Source organism: Camelus dromedarius, chromosome 15 (genome assembly GCF_036321535.1).
Source record: "Camelus dromedarius isolate mCamDro1 chromosome 15, mCamDro1.pat, whole genome shotgun sequence".
NCBI classification, from domain to species: Eukaryota; Metazoa; Chordata; class Mammalia; order Artiodactyla; family Camelidae; genus Camelus; species Camelus dromedarius.
This window is the reverse complement of record NC_087450.1, coordinates 62973214-62986119: the sequence shown is the minus strand read 5'-3', so window position 1 is coordinate 62986119 and position 12906 is coordinate 62973214. Positions and strand designations below refer to the sequence as shown.

General features: G+C 53.6%; 1 protein-coding gene across 16 annotated transcripts in view; it reads right to left on the bottom strand.

Moving 5' to 3' along the window:
• The window catches only part of MYT1L (myelin transcription factor 1 like), a 373300-nt gene that overhangs the window by 99757 nt on the left and 260637 nt on the right, over positions 1–12906 (bottom strand). For all 16 annotated transcript variants that reach the window (XM_064494756.1, XM_064494755.1, XM_064494758.1 and 13 more), the window contains exon 9: positions 5818–6161. In XM_064494756.1, the coding sequence (XP_064350826.1) occupies positions 5818–6161 (344 nt within the window). The remainder of the gene's footprint in view (positions 1–5817; positions 6162–12906) is intronic.

Genomic DNA, 12906 nt, shown 5'->3' with positions numbered 1-12906 from the left:
ATTCATGAAATAAAAGATATAATTATATTTTATAATTGTGCAAAATTAGCGTGCATGAAGAAAGTTTAATTTTTATCATGGACTGGTACCTAGAAATGCCGAATTCTGCCCTTATGGTCTTAAATTTTTAAGACGATAAACAGCCGTCATATTTTTTCTCACAACCGCGTGCAGCTGAAGCCCTGCACACTGAGCACGTCTTTGTCTCTGTGCCGGGCTCAGAACGCGGTGCTTTTTCTGCTGACTGCAGTAGAAAGCCGGCGGGCTAATTCTGATTTCCGCAGTCTGTCTGCATCTCAGCTCGCGTCCCTCATCAGGGGCATTTCCTGAGGACGATGTAAGAGGGTGATTGACTAATCAGGGTGATCACGGCATCCGGAGAGGAGTCCACGCAGCGCAGAGCCACGGTGCAGACCCTCCTCTTCATTCTGTCCTTGTCTTAGGAAAATCCAAGCCCCCCATTGCAAATGGTCAGGATGCTTAAACAGCATGGGGCCGAGTGGATCACTGAGTGTGAAAGCAAAAACACCTTGGAAACTTTGTGATTTAAAAAAAATGGTTTCTATGGAGAATCTGTACCGTCTTGAGTTCCCCTCAAAGAAAGCTGAGTGCCTCAGAGAAGCTTGGTTACGGGTGGGACCCTTCTTGGTAGGGAGGGTTGAGCAGAGCCCAGAGTCAGGGAGGGACGGGCACTGCCCACCCGCACCACGGAGGGGTCCACAGGTGGGAGACGGGACGGGAGCTCTGACCTGGGCCCAGCAGGCTGCACCCTGCCCGACACCTGTCACACTGCCTCTGCAGGGGCAGCTGGCACGGCCCCACAGCAGCCCTGCCGGATGGGAAGCTCACGTCTTCCCTCAGACCACCCCGTCCTCCGCAGAGTGGACTTCCACGCCGGCCCCCACGCCTCTGACTGAGTCACGTGAAGCCAGGGAACCTTCAGGAAAGGAAGCCTTTCACACTCGACCATTTAATTTAATCCAATGGTCAAGCGAATTGTCTTCCAAGTCAAATTGTCAAGAAAGTCCCAAGATTCAGCAAAGAGCAGCAAAGAAAGGACTTCACATTTTTGCAAATGCGTCTCAGAACCAGGATATAGTAGGAAAGCATTCTCACTGACCGCTAAGCACAAAACAGACAGCGAGGTCCCGCTGCGTAGTGAGTGCAGCTCTGTTCAGCACCTCGTAGCAGCCTGTAATAGAAAGGGACGTGGAAAGGAACATGTGTGTGCACTGAGTCACTGCGCTGTCCACCAGAAAGTGACACCACGCAGTGAACCGACTCTACTTTGGTTAAAGAGAAGAAGCAGTTCTGTGTTAGACACGGCAGTGAAAGCGAACGTCCCCGCTCGTCTGGACGGCAAGTTGCCAGATTCTTCCTCATGGGATTTCTTCCCTGTCGGTGGGCAGAGGTACTGTATACGTGTAAGGAGATACAGACACACACACTTATCTACGCACACGGAAGCGTGTACTTCTATTATTTGAAGACGCATTCTTTCTCGTGGGCTATGGCATGAACCTGAACCAGAAATTATTAGGCATTAAATAACATTTGATCCGGATTTCTCAAACCACAAGAATCTGAAAAGATACTATTCCATGTACACAACCTGCCATCAGAAAACCTGTGCCCCCTGAGTACTAACTTTCTCAGCTTCAGGATGACAAGGGAACGCTTACGGGCTAGTTACAGACCATTCCACGCATCTTGAAAATAAAACCATGCCAAGGACCAGCCTGTGACAGGTCGACGGGACAAAATAGGATTTTGATAAATGATGAATTTAATGTAATCTGAAACGAATTGCTCAGGCACTTTCCCCTGGTGTTGAAAAGAGCACAAAGTGACACAAAGAGCACGAACTCCGTGGTGTGAAAACCACCAGCAGAGCTTCCCCACACATCTGCTACTCACTGAAAATCATTTACTCTTTCTGAGCCTCAGGGTTTTTTTTAATGTTTTTTTTCCCCTTAACAGAGGCACTGGGGATTGAACCCGGTCTCACGCACGCCAAGCATGCGCTCTACCACTGAGCTATAGGCCCCCCCCCGAGCCTCAGTTTCTAACTAGTGCGATGGGAGCGAGATCGTTTTTTCCCGCCTGCCTTACACAACCGGCCTGAAGAACAAGCGTAGGGCTGGACGTCGCCGTGCTGGTCGGAAATGCGCACTGTTAGAAGCGTTTTGGGTCCTGTGTGATGACGATGCTGGAGGATTCTAAACTAAACAAACACCTAGACAGCAGTTATAAATAACGTGGCTGTTACAGACGCCAGCCCTCCTGTGGGCCGGGCGCCTGCTGCCATCGTGCGGTGGTGCCTGTACCTTGGTTTCACCCATCGCAAACCTCTCAGCAGGCCCCACGCTTCAGCTTACAGCACATCCTGTCAGGGGCACAGCTGAGACGTCACACCCAGCAGCAAGGCTGAGGCCAGCTCAGGTTCACCCGCGCGGCTCCAGCACGATGCCCCGGTCCCCCCGTGTGAGGCGCTTGTCCGCTGCTGCAGACGTGACCTGAGCAGCCCCTCTCGCTGCGTCCTCACTGCTTCGCTCCTCTGCTGACTATCAGTCACTGTCTGTGCTTCGATTTGCTGAGCAAGACACACAGTCCACCTCGAAGAGACTCTGCTGACGGCCCTGCGACAACGGTCACCGTGAGCGTCAACTGAGGGACGTAAAAGACCAACTTCAAGATGCTGACCCAGAACTCCGGTCACCAGACACAAAAGAACACTCTCTGGATTTCCAGAAATGTACGATTTCTGCCAACACCAGGATGGGACGCAGGCACGCCGCGTGGCGTGTCCTGTCCTATCTTTCTCCTGTCACGGACGTAACTACGGCGGTGGAAACTCACATTGGTTGATAGTGATTTTGGCACTAGTCTCAGCCGTTAAGGTAAGGCAGAACGCATCTGGTGAGGACGCGACCAAGGTGACGGACAGACACGCGCCCTCGAAGCGTTCCTGCATGGAACCCACGCAGCCAGGAGTCTGATCGCACAAGATGGGTGCTTGCTCAGCAAAGCCACGCATCTTTGCATCCGGAGCGTTCCTGGGTGCTCCTGGCCCGGGGCTACGGCTCACTCCACCTGGGAGGTCTCACGTGGTGCAGGCTAGTGTGTCTTGGAGCAGCTGCTCGGGGGCTTCTCCCACAGACGCGCTCGTGGCGAAAAGGCGCGGTGACAGCGTCTCCAGGAACTGGGCCTGAGACGCGGTTTCTTCTCAGAGGGATACTTTCGTTTGACTTGGAAATCAAGTCAGACTTCGGTGGCTCCTTGCAGAGAACTTAGAGCGGTCAGCAGCATGGTGAGGGTCCCTCAGACGGGCCACCTTCGTGGGATCCCAGTGGCTCCCGGGGACTTGGGATCTGCACAAGAGGCTCCCTCGGGGGAGTGAGTTATTACACGCCACTGCTGTCTGTCTTAGAAGGAGCGGCCTGACGACCCCGGAACGGCCCCCACGGCCCAGCTTCCCTTCTGCAGTTCCGGCTGATGCCTCAGAAGTTCCTGTAGCAGGTGATTCCCGCAGGTGTCTAGCGGGGGCTCCAGCTAACACAAATTCTGAAACCAGGAGCCAGCAGTTGGCTATTTATCCTCCTTCTGGGGATTTTCTTTCTGGAACAAACCTCCTCACATGCCAAAGACTTGGAGTCAGCATTTGCCGAACACCTGAATGCCGGTCACTGTGCTGCGTGGGTCACATTCTGGGGCTGACATTGTAATTATGCAATTGTTCCATGGTTCTGCCATTCATCCATGGATTAAGCCCACTTATTTGAATTTTTCTAGAAAAATGTCATTAGATTTGATTGGCTTTCTCATTTTTTAAAACAATCGTAAGTGTTTAAGTCAGAGTGAACAAACCGAAGACAGTCACATTCTAAAGCTATTTCAATAAGGCTCTGACTGCTTTTCAAAATATGTCACTTTGTACTTTCAAAAGTAGATTATTTAAAATATGGTCCTAAGTGAACTAAAATTGAAAGTTTAATTCTAGCAAATGGAGAGCAGAACCTGAATTTTGGTTAAGACCCCGGGTTAAATGATGCGTATTCGCAAATATCTCCTACTCTAATCCGTCACACATGAATATCCATAACTTCAAACGCGCAGTCTACTGCTTTCCGAACACAGAACGAGCATGTGAAGGAGCATGCTTTACGCCATCTTAACCATGAGCCACGGCTAAGACGCAAATCATTAATCAGCCTCAACAACGAAGATTTCACCCAGAACTGCATTCAATACAGCGTCCAGAAATAACCTGCCAAATTGGTCTATTCCCCAACTTGCCACAGATTACACGGAGCTGCTGTTCTGAACTCTCGGTTTGAGTGCCCACATCACATTAATGACACCGTCTGCTCAGCAGAAGCAGTGGTGCTTGTGTTAGGGTGAACCCTGATGCTCCTGCCTGCGCTGTCTCCACACCAGGTTCCATAGCAGTAAGACAAGAAAAACAGCCTTGGGAGGCCAAGTTTTAATTCATCAAGTGTATGTGTGTGTGTGTGTGTGTGTGTGTGTGTGTGTGTGTGTGCGCGCGCGCGCGCATGTATAGATACATTTGCATTATCCATGTAAACGTAACAGTTGATTGTTTTCATAAGGGCCTTAAACCACCATAACAATCTAGGATTATTTCATAACATTCAGATTTCCTGGAACAAACTAGTGTGACTTCTGAAGGAGGAATGTTCATATATGCCCACCGCACAAAATTAGCAACAAGTAACTCACACCTATTGGACCTAAAAGCACTCTGTTCTCTGGCTAAAACTACTGTCCTTTGTGTAGAGAAGTCGTCTTCCTCAGGATTCAGTCGTGAAGAGCTCTGAGCCAAGGAAGAAGAGTGAGGAAGAAATATTACCTTCACTTTCTTTTTAATGGAGGTGCTGGGGACTGAACCCAGGACCTCGTGCATGCTAAGCATGTGCTCTGCCACTGAACTATTTCCGCCCCCCCTTCCTCACTTTTTAAGCCTGTTTTAGCATTTCTCTGAGGCAAATTCTAAGCCAGTAGAGACTCTAACTAGACTCCAGAAAACTCCCACTTCTTTCCAGAAAAAAAATTGACTCTTGTGAAAGGATTGGCTTTAAGGTCATATTTTTGAGTCTGACACTAACAGAAAACTGGCTATCAAAGCAAAATCATCTTGAATTGATTGCCCCAAACACGCCACTACCCCTGCAGTGGGCTTTTCACGTGTCTGTCTCACTCACAACGCTGGATCAGAAACATGGTTTTCGAACGTGGAAACAGATGGCGGGTCGACCAGTTACTTCCTTTCAGCTACGTCCCTCCTGGTCCCAACATCTGACAGTCACTAAAGTAGAGCTTTGACCATTGGTGACAGAACCTACCTCCCCAGCTGACACACCAGTGGTCACACAAAGCTTCCAGCTCTGGGGAGGCGTGTGGGCTAGGCTAGCCCAACGCCACTGGGGTGGACAGTAACAGGACCTCTTGGCTAGGGCATCGGAGAAAATGCAAATTTAAGGTCCCAGCGTGCCAGCTCACCTCTCTGTATAAAAGCTGTAAGACAAGCCATACGGACGCCATAAATATGTCAGCAAATTTTTGTGACGATCAATCTGAATAGCAACTGGACTGAGATAACATCTAACGTCTAGCAGATAATCTAAGAAACTCTTCAAAAGAAAGACGCACGAGCAGCTACTCCTCCCAGCAGGGCCCGGCCGGCCCGGCCCCGTGGCCGGCACTAATTAGGGCGTCCTGGGCCCAAACCCCAGGCCGCTCTCCTTGGAAAACGCACCCGAGTCCCCCTGCGACACTGGGTAGTGCTTGAGAAATTACCGTTCTCCTCTTCCTCCTCCTCGTCCTCCTCCTCCTCGTCCTCCTCCTCCTCCTCCACGTCCTCGCCGTCCTCCTCCTCCTCCTCCTCCTCGTCGTCCTCCTCCTCCTCCCGGTCCGCCTCGTCCTCGTCGTCCCTCTGCTCCTCCTCGTCTTCCGAGTACTCTTCCTCCTCCTCCTCCTCCTCCTCCTCCTTGTCGTCCATGTCCTCCGTCTCGTCGCTGTCGTAGCACTCATCCACGGACGAGCTGTCTGCCTTCACTGCAAACGGCTTTCGCTTGGGAGCAGGTTCTTGGGGCTGTTTATCTTGTGTTTTCCGTTTCTTAGCCAAGGGGCAGCCATACACGCTGTTGGAAAGAGAGAAAGAGGACCTGTGTTACTGTCTTGGGCATCAGGGCAGCAGAGCCCGGGCAAAGAGCGCTAAGCGTGGGCACGGACGCCGTCCGCGCAGACGCAGGGAGATGGAAGCGCGCCAGGCCCTCATGCGCATGCGGTGCCCCGCCAGGAGCTTGGTGACAGGGATGTGCAGCTGGCACCTGTCTGCTTACTACCAGCGCTTTTCCTCATCGCCTAGTCTCTTATGACTACCATTCCACATGGTAACATGGAGACCCTGACTGCATCCCCGAGGACAGTTTGGGAAGCACTTACACACCGTGCAGCTGACTGCACAGGCTTATTAACGCCTGACCAAATGCACGCTAAGTGTAACACATGCTTTAAACTAAGGGTTAGTCCATGCAGACTACGTTAACACGTGGACATTCATGTGAAATAGGAAAAACATATACACGTTGTGGAAAGGCTTTGGATGTATTGGATTTGAATCTTCTGGGGATAAAACTGTACCTGTAGACATAAGGACCCACCCACCGTAAACATCTGCTCATGAGAGTAAGTGCACAGCTCACGCTCCGCACAACCTGTCAGCCCCACGTCAGCCCCGCCCAGCACCACAGAAAGCAGGCTCGGGGCACTTGGCAGGCAGCACTAAATCACCCTGAAGTTGGCCCAAACCTGAGTAAGAACTTGACAGCAGGAGTTCACAACCTTTCTTTGAGAAAGGACGGTTTTCCAAGGTTTTGTTGCCAATTATAATTCTTCTCTTCCCAGAACCCCTCTCTCTCTCCATCTCTCTGTCTGTCTGTCTGTCTGTATGTCTGTGTATTCACTCTGCCGGGAATGGTGGGCACAGAGGGAACAGCACTGTGGGCAGCTGCTCCGCTGTCTGCAGTGAGCCGTGTGAGTGCCCTCACTGACCGAGCTCCTGCAGGCCAGACGGCTGCCTATGGGCCTGGAGGGGGAGGCCCTGCCCGGCTTGGGCCCCAGAGTGTGTCTGTTTTGGGAGCCTCCTCTGGGCCGGAGCCTGTGCTGGTGCAGAGTCAGAGGGGAGAGGCAGAGATCCGCACTTCAGGGCACTTACGGTCCCGGGGGCTTAGATGTGTCAGTGATTCTGCTCAGGAGCCTCTCAGGACCATTCCCCTCGCTGCACCCGATACGCGGCCAGTCACCGGCACTCAGACAGTGGTTGCTGAGTGAGCAGACAGAGTGTGGCGACACCAGGACAAACACACCCGCAGGGCGTCATGTCATCACAAAGAGGGGCAGCCCGTCGAGGGGCTGGCGGGTCCCCAGGAAGAGGCCACGCTGGAGGTGGGTCTTGACGGGGATGAACAGGGCAGGGCGTCTGGGAGTGAGCGTGGGGGGGGGGACACAGCCACATGGGGTTGGAGCATGGGGGGGCCAGAACCACGTGGGGTGGGAGCATGGGGGGCGAGGGCCACGTGGGGTCAGAGTGTGGGGGGCAGGCGAGAACCATGTGGGGTGGGACTAATCACAGGACTCCAGGTTTTATGCAGGAAGCAGGGAGTGACTTGAACTCTTTCCAGCAATCAGTGACGCAGTCATGTCTGCGTGTCAGGAAGGTGACGGCAAGGTGTGGTGCAGGGAGGGGCAGAGTTGAGAGGCCTGAGGTGGAGACGTGGGCAGGGCCTCCACCCCGGAAACGCCAGGGCGATGGGCCTTCCGCTTTTGGGATGCCACCGTCTCTCAAAAACATAATAAGCAAAACAGGAGTAACACTCATTGTAATTAGAAAAGAACGCAAGAGTTTTCTTGTTTAAGTGCTGGTCTATGGAGAGTTTCCAACAGGAAGTGAACAGACAGCTGAGATTTCCATCATGTGCACGGTCACGCGGGCTGGGGGAGAGTCTGCGTCAAGAATCACAGACAAAGACTCCAGATGCTAAAGAACTGGGCCCCCCCGCGGCCACTCCATCTCGCTGAACTGACAAGTAGCCAAGTCTGGCTTCTACACCAGCCGGGCTTCTCAGGACGCGGCCCCAGGTGGGAGTGGGCATGCTTGACGCCACCACTCGGTGTTTGTCCGAGTCATGAGTTAGTAGGCATAACAACAGTATTGCTGCCCACGATCCTGCAGGTCAGCACAACGGTAGGACCTTCCGCATCTCCTGTCTCCTCTCGGTTTATCAGTAGCTTGTTTGCTGCGTCTGTTCTGCACCGAGCCACCTGCCCCTCAGGCACCCCCAGAGGCGGATGAGCAGTCCTGTCTCAGCCACCAGATTCACCCAGATTGCCAGGAGACGGTGTGGGACAGCTGGCTTTGTGCTACTCAGGGAGGTCACTCAGCGCAGCCCCTGCCCCGCTCGGCCGCGGGAACCGTCCGCGATGGTACAAGCGCAGCGCCAGGGTGGGTTCCGGCCTGGCCCCCTCTCCTCTCGCTCACCGCACTCAGCTGCCCAGAACTTCACGGCGGCTGAGGCAGCGCCCAGAGCTGCGAGCGGGAGCGCGGAGGCCGTCCTTCTGTCTTAACTGGGACTAGTTTTCCTTCCTTATCCTATGCTGTGTAAACCATTTACACTCATTTTTTCCCCAACTTTTTGGGATTAGCTGGCCTCGGACTTCGAGCGTCTCTCAGGCCCGCTCACGCGGCTGACGCTCTCAGGCTGTCTCCGCAGCTTCTGACATGAACTGCAGATGAGACTGCACACCAGCCGCAGCCAAGTCCCGCCGGGCCCCTCCTCTGTGTGATCCGTTTCTACCGGCTGCAAGTGTCCGCTGCCCCCTTTAAACTCGACAACAAACTTCAAGCCCACTGGACAGAGATTGCTCTGCCTGTGTCAAACAGCTCGTGGGGCAAGACCCCACTCAGATCCACAGACACCTCCTGATCTACAAGACTGAATGGTTTGGAATATTTCAGAGTGAAGCCCCAGGAGGAGATTCTGGGACGTGCACTTGGGGAGCGTGGCTCCTCCTAAGCCCACACGTGTGCAGATCGAGTCCGTTGGTGGGGTGGCCGGCGGGAGAGAATGTGCCCACCTGGGTGGGTAGCACCTCTGTTCCACCCCCAGCCCCTGGCAGGTGCCGGCGGTCCAGGGGCGGGAAAAGCCACTGCTTCACGTCTATCAACACACACACGTCTTCCTTGACAACAACACAGCCCGCAGCCTGGGGCATCCCTGGAGTGAGTCTTAGGAAAAGCAGGGACCCCGGTGCTGAGGTGACACCCCAGCTGCAGAACTCGGCAGGTGCCGCGGTGGGCCCTTCATCTACGTCTCCCACTCACGGGAGGGTCCAGGCCCCACTCGCGGTTTGGAAGTCATGTCCACGTCCCCTTCCTCAATTATGCTTCTCAAGACTGTCGCCAGGCCTCCGCCGGCTGCGCATCTCCCAGGGCGGCTCTCGGAGCCTTGCGTCTGAGGCCCCTCCGTGGATCTTTGTTGAAGGACCAAACCACAGTTTTGCCTGTTTATCAGAATGAGAGCACTTGTCACATCCTCGTGTGACTACGGCTGACAGTCTTTCTCCTTCCGAGATTAAGAAAATGCCCCGTGTTCAACTGATGGCTGTATTTTCGAGCTGCAGGACCCAATGGAGTAGCCACTGGTCATACATAGTTATTTAACACGATTAAAGGAAAGTTGAAAATTAATTCCTCAGATGCCCCAATTACATGTCAAGGGTACAACAGCACACGTGGCTAGTGGCCACCACACTGGACGTGGCAGGAGCTGGATAAACACCTGTGCAATGAGGACACTGGATGCTGAGGGAGGAAGGTGAGAGGGGCCGGGGGTGGGCTGAGCTCTGGGGGCAGCTCAAGATTCCAAAAATGTGACTTCATGAAAGCCCAGGCTTCCGGCCCAGCCACTCCAGGGCGTGCACCCTGCATAACCACAGCAGAATCAGTCTTCGCCATCCCTGCAGGACCAGGGCAGTGCGGGGCAAACGAGCCTGCAGACCCCTGCACACGAGACGCTTCCAGGGTGCTCAGCAGGTGTGGCCACAGCCTCTGCCCACCTCTGGGCTGCGGTGGGCCTGGGTGCCGGGCCGGGGTCTGCGAGGCATTGACAGACTGTTTCAGGCCCCCTCTCCGACATTCTCACCACCTTATACAACACACACCATCCAAACGTGACAATGAATGCATTTTGCATTTTTCTCACACAGTCAGAACTTCGAAGCCTCGGCAAGTATGCTGACTCCGAGGGTCTCGGGAGCTCGCGGGTTAACCCCGCTTGAGTTACTCAAAGTGACAAGTGGCACCGCAGGCAAGCCCCAGGCTCCTCCGTGGCCGCTGGGAGCCCCAGCCCCACGCTGTTCGGGGACACCACGGCGCGCCCCTTGGCTGCCGCGGCCTTCACAGGCTTTCTGGTGTTGACCTGACTTCAGCCATCTTCGGCCTTTCGTATCAGGTTGTTCTAGAAAAGTGGCTACTTGCCCCGGAGTTAGTGCAGCCAACACACATCTATAAAATATTGTCTATTCCACGCTCTCAAGGCCAGTTTCCATGTTATTTTAAATGCTTGACCTGTCCCTTATCCGATTTTAATCCAGGGAACAGGGTCTCAGAAACGGAAAACCAAGTTTGGTGGCGCATGCCCCAGGCCAGGTCGCGTGCAGCCGCTGGCCGGGCGGAGGGTCTGGCAGGAGCGGCCGTGGGCCGGCCCGGCGCCGCAGAGGGGGAGCCCCAGGGGTGGGGAGGCCGCTGCCGGGCCGCCGGGCTCCGGCCTCCCTTCTCTGGTGGCGGTATGTGTCTCGTGCTGCCTCGATAGCCCCGGCTGAGCTGAGGGTGCACAAGCACGGGGCGCAGCAGGAATGGCGCGCGGACGTGAGCCTGGGGTCCCGAGTGCTGCTCCCCATCGGCCCCAGCAGCACGCTCAGAGCACGCGTCACGCGCCTGCTATTTCCTCACGTCTTAGGGGTCTGGACCCTACAGCGACCCTGTGAGACGGATGCCACTGTAACTCCCATTCTGGGCCAGAGACTCTGAGTAACTTGCTGAAAACCTCAAGGCTGAGTAACTCTGAACGAGGCATTTGAAACCCCATCCCCTGTGTCTTGGCTGCCTGATCCCTAACAGGGAGGAAGCTGCCCTATCTCATTGGGCTTCAGGGAGGGCCCATTAAAGCTGGAGCGCATTTGCATCCCGAGTGTCTGTGCTATGGTGAGGAAGCGCTCCGAGACTCTGCTGGATGAACAGATTGATTTATTTGTTTGAGAAACACTCCACTGAGCAGTGCTGACCCGTCCCTACCTCATGGGATGGGACAGAGAGAGTTACCTTGGTGGAGAGGGTGGAGGATCGGAAAAGCTGCATAGAGGAACCAATACGGGTGGACAGGAGAGAGACACAGAAAGACAAAGAGAGAGAGAGAGACAGGGAGACAGAGAGAGAGCCGGGTGAGTGTGACCGTGTCAGTGGGACAGTGAGGTACGGTCTGGAGATGGAGGTGGCCATCCTAAGGGGGTGGTGGGAAGCCCCTGAGGAGCTGACCAGCCTGGCTGGACTTGCCCCGTAAGCACCCTTGACCATGGCTATAGCAGGGGAGATGGGGGGGAGACGAGGTCGTATCCACGGATACGGAGATGCAGAAGACTCAGGGTGTTGTGGAGGATCTTTGGTGGGAGAGAGGCAGACAGACCAGGCTGATCGGGGTGGGTTACATATAAGGTGTCCCAGTGTCCATGACCGCTAGAGGGGCTGGTCTCAGAGAGGGGTGGCCAGTGCACCCTGGGATGGAGCTGGCTTCCTGGAAAGAGTGGAGAGGGAGGGGGAGAGGGCTTCGGACACCAATTCAGGAAAGGGGGGAGGAGGGGCCGAGGGAAGGAGGCGCAGAGCCCGGAGGAGGCGCTAAGTATCCAGGGGCTTGGAGGAGGCCCGAGCACAGGGCTTGTCCCCGGGTCTCCCAGCCTGGCTGGAGTGGGTATGAACATGGGACGGGGCGGCACTCAGAGGACACAGAAAGCCATAGGAGTGGGGAGAAGAGGGACCTGGGCCAGGACAGATGTCACACTGTGAGCTGGGTTTTGAACCCTGCCTGGAAGGATGGGCCGTGTCCACACAGACAGAAGAGGGTCAGAGGATCACACAGGTGGGGCGCCTGTAAACTCATCAGAACCACGGAAACACAGACGTGACTCTGCTGAGAGTGCAGAGTACAGTAACTTTCTCGGAGTTACACGGCTATTTAACTTTGGGCAACTTACTTAATTCCTACCAACCTCAATTTCCCCATCTGCAAGATGGACACAGTAATGCCTATTTCAGACTGTTGGCAGCCAATGAAAAACACAGTCCATGTGAAACACCTGGTGACCAGCATGTAGGCGGTGCTTCAAAAGTTTGAATTCTCTTTTTCTTATTTTATCCCTCCTCTCATCTTACGTACAATTGACATCTCTTGTCATCACTGAACTTTTAAAGGGTTATTCCTATATGTCTTTAGAATATACAAAGGCATTTAAAAATACTTCAGATGTAATGTAATTCGCTGAATTAAATAGCTAGAATTCCAGACTCCTTAGTGATACCTCTTCAACAACATGTATATTAATAAAACCAATTCAGTTTAAATATATATTGACATATTTCCTTAATGTTTGTTCTTCTATTCTCTGCAGAGTGTTGTAAACAAAAGTCAGACTGATTTGAAAAGTGTGTATTTTTAAATTAAATGTGACATAAATGTTCCAATGTTGTAAGACTCATAATGAAAAATTTTAAAAAATATTTCTTGACTTTACTGTTCAGAGAATTAAAAAAAAAATCTGTTTCCGGAAGGCAGA